This window comes from Numenius arquata, chromosome 2, assembly GCF_964106895.1.
Source record: "Numenius arquata chromosome 2, bNumArq3.hap1.1, whole genome shotgun sequence".
Classification (NCBI taxonomy): Eukaryota; Metazoa; Chordata; class Aves; order Charadriiformes; family Scolopacidae; genus Numenius; species Numenius arquata.
This window is the reverse complement of record NC_133577.1, coordinates 88,671,988-88,678,547: the sequence shown is the minus strand read 5'-3', so window position 1 is coordinate 88,678,547 and position 6,560 is coordinate 88,671,988. Positions and strand designations below refer to the sequence as shown.

Below are 6,560 nucleotides of genomic sequence, written 5' to 3'. Positions count from 1 at the left end.
TTTTTCTTTCATCTTACTGTTAAATGTTGGCAAAGACTAGAATGTTAATTTTAGTGTATATAAATAATTTATTGAATAGTAATATATGAAAATGAATTTGATATGCTTCTCTATATGAATGACATTCTATTATTGAAATTTATTAATCAGCACATTCCACTCCATCAAACCTAAATTTTTTGAGGAAGAGGAGGGGAGGAGGTGGAGAGGCAGTTTGGAAAAATGCAGTATAGTGGGCTGACTAAATCTGAATACTTGGCCTCTGAAAATGCAGATATCGGTGTAATTGAAATCATACTGATGAGATACAGAACAGTTATATTCAGTCATAATAACAATTTATATACTGTCAATATTAATAGCAGTGTCTGTTTGAGAATACAGTTTTAAAATAGGTACGTACAATTTTATTAAGTATAAAAAGACACCGTGCAGAGCACAATACAATATATTTCAGCTTTAATTCTGGTAGTTCTCAAACTTCACTGTCTTAATTGATATTGTCACCAACGACCACTGGATAGAATTACTTCTCTGTATAAAATGAGGCTTCTCTGGATGAATTCATGCTGTTTGGTTTCAAAAATACAGTAATTTCCTTTCAATGGCTACTTACACTAATCAAACACTGTCAAGACTGTTGGCTAGCCTGCATTTGGTTTCTAACACATGCTATGATACTGCCAATTTCCCCTGTTTTACTCTGCCTCTCTCCGTTTGAGAATAGATCCTTCAAAATATTAATTGTTTCTGACTTTGTTCCAAGTTCACAACCAGAACACTGTTTCAGACCATTTCTACATTCCTCACATAACTAAACTTTCACTGACATCAGCTGGAGTTTTCAACATGCAAGGACTGTAGGGTTCTCCTCGAAGCTCCCTTTCTTCCCCAGTCTTTTCTAATGAAGCATGCTGAAAATGATTATTTTTTAGAATGTAGGGGTTCCATTTTCTAATTTTCTTAAAAGTAGATTATGTTTATAGCCTTCCAGCTTTGACTATTTTCTTTGGAATAGCAGACATGTAAACTTAAGAACTTAGTTATATATTTTGTTTGCACATTCCAATTTGGTTTGGTTAAAAAAAAGTCAGAACTGTAACTTCAAATTGATTTAAATCATAATGTGTGAGTCTTAAAAGAAACAACTTACACTTCCTCCTCTCTAAAATATATTAACATTAGATTGGAAAATAAATTAAAGAATACAGAAAAGCTGAGATTATGCTATCACAGTAATATCTGCCAAACAAAGCTTGGTCTTTTGCTAACATTAGGTTACTACATTTGCAATACATGCTAAGCAAAGACCCTACTTCTCTAACAGGTACATTCAGACAATATATATTTTATGGAATAAATATATAATATATCCAGTTATAGATTTCTGAATAGTAACTATAATAGATACAAGCAATACCTACATTTAAAAATACAGATCTAGGATTCCCTAACTTTACTACTAATAAAATTAAAATTGACCTTAAACTTTCTCACTCTGTTGATGCATAATAAAATATATGGAAACACCAAGAGTAAAAAGCCAATTGCTTCTACAAATGGAATACTTTATAAATATAGTAAATTGCTATTTCCAGAGGGAAATTTGAAAATTATAAACAGGAAGTTAGGTTAAAACAGCTCTACAATATATAGTACAAAGTGGCTTTGAAGCATGATGTATGAGTTTGATGTCTGTGGCAAAATTTTGAACTGATGTAGTTGTTCATTTCCGGAGATAACTGTAGAGAAAGATTCTGTCCTCAAAAGCAGCCAATCTTGATCTCCTTAAAACAAAACTTCCCCTGACTACAGAAAGCCAACTGGCCAATTTGTCAGAGTAAGGAGTGCAAGATTAGACCAAACAGAATTATTCGGAAGCCCTGGACTTCTCTGTTTCGTCGGGTTTACCTATCATGCTGTTCTCATTAGGAATAGCATCACAGAAGTACTATGTACCTGTGACTGCCGTGTGCTGAAAAGCCTTATCATGAAGGTAGCCTACCTATGGCTGTCTTAACTACATTATTCTTGCACCGCATATTCTCCAGATGAATTCTGTTTTGTGTTCCTGTAGTTGTTTCCTTTTGCTGGAATACTGAAGTACAGCTCTGGTTGCTTGATTACTGAATTCTTGAGCGAGGCTTTTTTTTTCTTGAGAATAACCTAGAATTAAAGAAACACATTTCTCAGAGCAAGCACAAGGAATTGAGGAATTAAGTTGCTACCTATCTCTGTCTGCCTTTCTTCCCTTTCAGTTTAAAGAAAAATTCCACATCAGTAAAAATACCTTGCTTGCTAATGAAAAGATTTAGGTAATGGAAAAAATGAAAAACTTCAGATTAGACTGTGCCATTTGTATGTTCATCTCCTGCAATGGCCCTATTTTACACAGAAACCCAAAACTTACTTCATGAAATACTACTGTTTATACCTCCTGCCTGAGATTAGGCCCCGGGGTGGGATTCAGATCCCACTCAGAGCCTTTGTTTGCATCAACAAAGCTGGAATTCTGATGTCACAGGACGAGGGGTCTACAAGGAGGCTTTTTCCCCCTAAATATCAAGACAGGTCAGTGACAACATTAATAATGATGAAACCATCGCTGGGAGCTTCAGTTTCTGACCATTTGGGGACTTTCTGAGTGACTTGTAGACTCTTACTGGTGCAAACATCCAGTTTTGGGAATGAGAGGTGGAGGCTTGGGATATAAGTCATTGGGACATGCTTCCTGCTTGATTTCATTTGGGCAAACGGAGCATATCTATAAATGTATTTATGTCACGAACTCTCACTGATTTCAGAAAAGAAACTGCACATATGGAGAATCTCTGTAGGTCACATGCCGTGCTTCGACTACACTGGGAAACTTGCAAGCCTCTCAGAAACTATTGTAATATTGGATGTCAGTCAAGAGTGAATGAAATACTTCCTATCAAACTGGAGGTGAGAAGTAAGCACTTGTGGATTCCCTACAGAAGAACTACAGAGTGAAGTTTGGTTCCTTGTAGCAGGGAAGACTTTTATTTATGTACCAGCAGCAAATCTCGAGGTTCTGTTGCAGAGTGGTAACAGATTATTTGAAAATATATTAAACTGTGTCTAAATCTGGTAGTGTGTCACAAATTCTCTGTTTTTTCATTAAAAAGTGTTCCCAGGAACTACAGACTTCTTACGCAGTCTCGCTTGCAGGTAAGCCAGAGCTGCATAGTGGCTATTGATCTTGGGGTTATTAGTTGGAAATTGGCTCCAGAATTTGTTAGGGCCTTTCACCTGTTCTCATAACGCATTTTTACTGGGACAAACCATGTGGAAATGTGCCAAAGAATGAGCTCTGATCATCTTCCCTGCAGCATTGGGGCTTGCCGGGGCCCCAAGGGTATGGTCAGCTCTGACTGTCCATCATACCTCCCTGGGCTCCCCCTCACCCTGTCCCTGGCCCAGGACCCCATATCAGCTCTCCGGGGGCCATCAGCCCCTGCCCCACTGATGCCACAGCAGGGCCAGGCTCCAGCTCCCCACAGCCCTGCCCAGCCATGGGCCCCACCAAGCAGGGCCCACACAGGCCCATGTCCCAGCCCATCCCCATGGGAGTGCCCGAGGCCCAGGGCTGGAGCTGCTCTGTCCCCCCCAGCTGCCCTGTGCCTGGCTGGGGCCGGGATGGGCCCCGGCATCAGGCCCTGCCCTGACGGATCCCTGGACCCATAGGAGCTGCTGGCCCAGGCAGGGTGCCATCAGTGGGCTTTAGGGAAGACCAATGAATCCTCTCACCTACGACATATGATTTTGCTGTGTATTTTGCTGCTGTTGCTGCTGCTGAATGAGCAATTGCTGCTGTTGCCGGCGCCGGGCTGTTCTCAGTTTTTCGAAGCGAGCCTCCATCTCCTCCAGCACCTTGGGAGTGTAGCGTACCACCAGCTTGACGCTGTCCTTAGCCGCCTTCAGCAGCTCCACCGCCTTCTCGTGGTGCTCTCCTTCCACGCTCTGGGAGCAGGGAGAACAGATTTAATCAGGAAAATGCTTTGATCTAGAGCTCTGCCCTCTTTTTCATACGGAAAGGCTGCCGGGGGTTTTAGGAAGTTTCCACACCTTACATTTTTCAAGGGACCATCAAGGGAAAGTGTTGAGTTAAGTAAGATTTATGCACTGCTGGGAAAGTATTAATTTTCATATTTTAAATAACTCAAATCTGGTTTAGGTTGCGTTACAATTTCTGATCTGTGTGAAGAGGAGGGGAAATTCTCAACAAGCCTTATGCAAATAATAATGTTAAAAAAACCCCAAACCCCGCAGTAAAAACCCAAACAGCCTGTTTGCAAGACACAAAAATAAATATTTAAATGTTGGTAAGAAATGAAGAAATTGCAAGTTTTAAATCATAGTTCTTTTCTTACACCCTGGCCGTGTTTGGATCCCGCAGGGATCACGACATGTGGTGCTTGAGCAGCCGCTGAGCTGCAGGTGAAGGAGCCTGCCTGCTGCTGCCGGGGACAAGCTGCATCTTACACACTTAATGGCACTGCTCACACGTTTAACATTTATGTGACACGGGTTCTCCATTGGAAATAAACTAGTCTTTATCCAGTTAGCTGTAAGCAATCAAACACTAGCAACTGAAACGCTGCAAGTTCTTGCTGGAGGAATATATATTTTCCCTCCCTTTCTGGAAAATGGTTTACAGTAAGATGATATCTGCTGTGAAATCAAAAGTATTCCCAAAGGGGCTCAAGCTCTGATTTCTATGCTAACATTGTTTGAAACAGTAAATTTCCAAAAGGGGGAGGTGACTTGGCTGTGAAAAGAGTATTTAATTTCTACCGTTAAGTGGACTGACTGGAGTGCTTTTCAGGCATGTCAATTGTTCCACACCTTAAGAGAAAGGGAGAAATCTTCTAATAGTGTATGATTGCCCATGTGTGTTGTAGGATATATTCCAACAAACAAAAGTATCTCTCTACAGAAAAAAAAGGACCACACAACTGAGCTCTTCACGTGGATTTCAGACCATTTAAAAAATAAGTAATTTTCTTCCCACATAAAATAAATCGAAGTTTTACTACATGCTGTGTTCTAAAACTCTTATGTATACCATGCTATTTAAAATGAAACTACACCCATAGGCCTCCAAAGAAAAGCAGCAGCATTCAAAATATTTGAAGTTCAATTCATGCTAAAAGAATGACTTAGCATCGTTATAGCAACTGTCAGAAGAAAATTCTTTCCATTTTCATCTCTCCTATTTGACTGAGTAGCATTGTGCAAGAACAGTGAATAAGAATTATTCTGCTGTGGCACACTATGAGCTGGAAATAATGATTTAAAAGTTTCAAAAAGCAGACACAATACGCTTCCACATAATTAATGTAAACAGCACAATTCAAGCTTATTGCCTTGCTAATTATCTTTCTTCTGTTAAATATCCTTCAAAATATAATGCAAATAATTGTTTCATGCCTGGGTCAACTAACTGGACTCAAGGGTTTCTGCAGAAATGTTAAGATGCTTCAAAAATATTAATGCAACTTAGAGAAATAATGAATGTCATTTCAGGTGCTGAAATGATGAAATGATTACCAGAAACAGAGAAAACTTTGAAGTAGGTAGAAACTTGACTAATAGACACTTGACTGGGGAAATAAATGACTCCATGGTTTTGATCTGTATGTTCATGAAATTCCTCCAGTAGGTCTTCTATTCAAGGATTTTAAAGAAAATTCATGATCTGTGATGAGTAGATTTGTTAGAAACTGTGATTGGGATAAATCTGCTGAACAACCACTGCTACCTTAAAGTAATCTGGAGAAAAAACAGTTTCCTTACAAATATTTGACTACAAGGAAACTGTTGCATAAGAAACAGTGAATGTATCTAATGCTCCAAAGAGAGCTAAAATAAAAAGCTATAGATACACAAGGGGCTTTGTGAAATTCCTTTAATGAACAAGTCACAGATACAAATTAAAACCTCTTCTCCATGTCCTCTGACCCATAACTGCCCAATGTTAGAAGAGGTCATCATAACTAACACATACTGTAACTAGCTATCTTTTATAACTCATGGCTTTGTGACTTTGGCTTCGATATTTGTAAACACAGTTCTTACCTTAAGAGGAACTGTATAAAATTTGGCATTGTTTTATATTTCAACTTTTGCTTGTGAATTGTGGTCAGTACGACATGGCATGGACATTCAGAGGAAAGAACAGTGTACTCAGTGTTGTCATGATCAGTTTGGCTGTGGAACAGTATGAACTTAGAACAGGTTATGAACAAGAATTGTAAGTTTTCAAGCTACATGAAGTAGCTAAAATAGTAATTTGCTTTCAAAAAGTTGGATGGTTCTAACTGATATCAATAAGCAATTGTGATTCTACCTGTTCTGTAGGGGAATAGCAACATGGTGTACTTTAATACTTCGTACAACTTAGTAAACTGTATTTATTCATGATTGGCCTGTTTTCTCTCCCATTTGCTTCCGGCCTTGTTCTTCCAGTTTACAGCCAGTGTTTTCTAATTACAAACGAAGGGTTTGACTTTGTTATCTTCCCCTCTTTGGCTACG

At 39.0% G+C, this 6,560-nt stretch overlaps 1 protein-coding gene across 2 annotated transcripts in view; it reads right to left on the bottom strand.

Annotated features, from left to right (window-relative positions):
• Positions 1–323: 323 nt before the first annotated feature.
• LIN7A (lin-7 homolog A, crumbs cell polarity complex component) overlaps positions 324–6,560 on the bottom strand; it is a 50,282-nt gene continuing 44,045 nt past the window's right edge. The window contains exons 5-6 of one of the 2 annotated variants that reach the window (XM_074168724.1): positions 3,772–3,984; positions 324–2,166 (exon numbers count right to left, since the gene is read on the bottom strand). In XM_074168724.1, the coding sequence (XP_074024825.1) occupies positions 3,772–3,984 (213 nt within the window). In that variant the 3' untranslated portion in view covers positions 324–2,166. The remainder of the gene's footprint in view (positions 2,167–3,771; positions 3,985–6,560) is intronic. The other variant, XM_074168723.1, reaches the window with a different exon arrangement.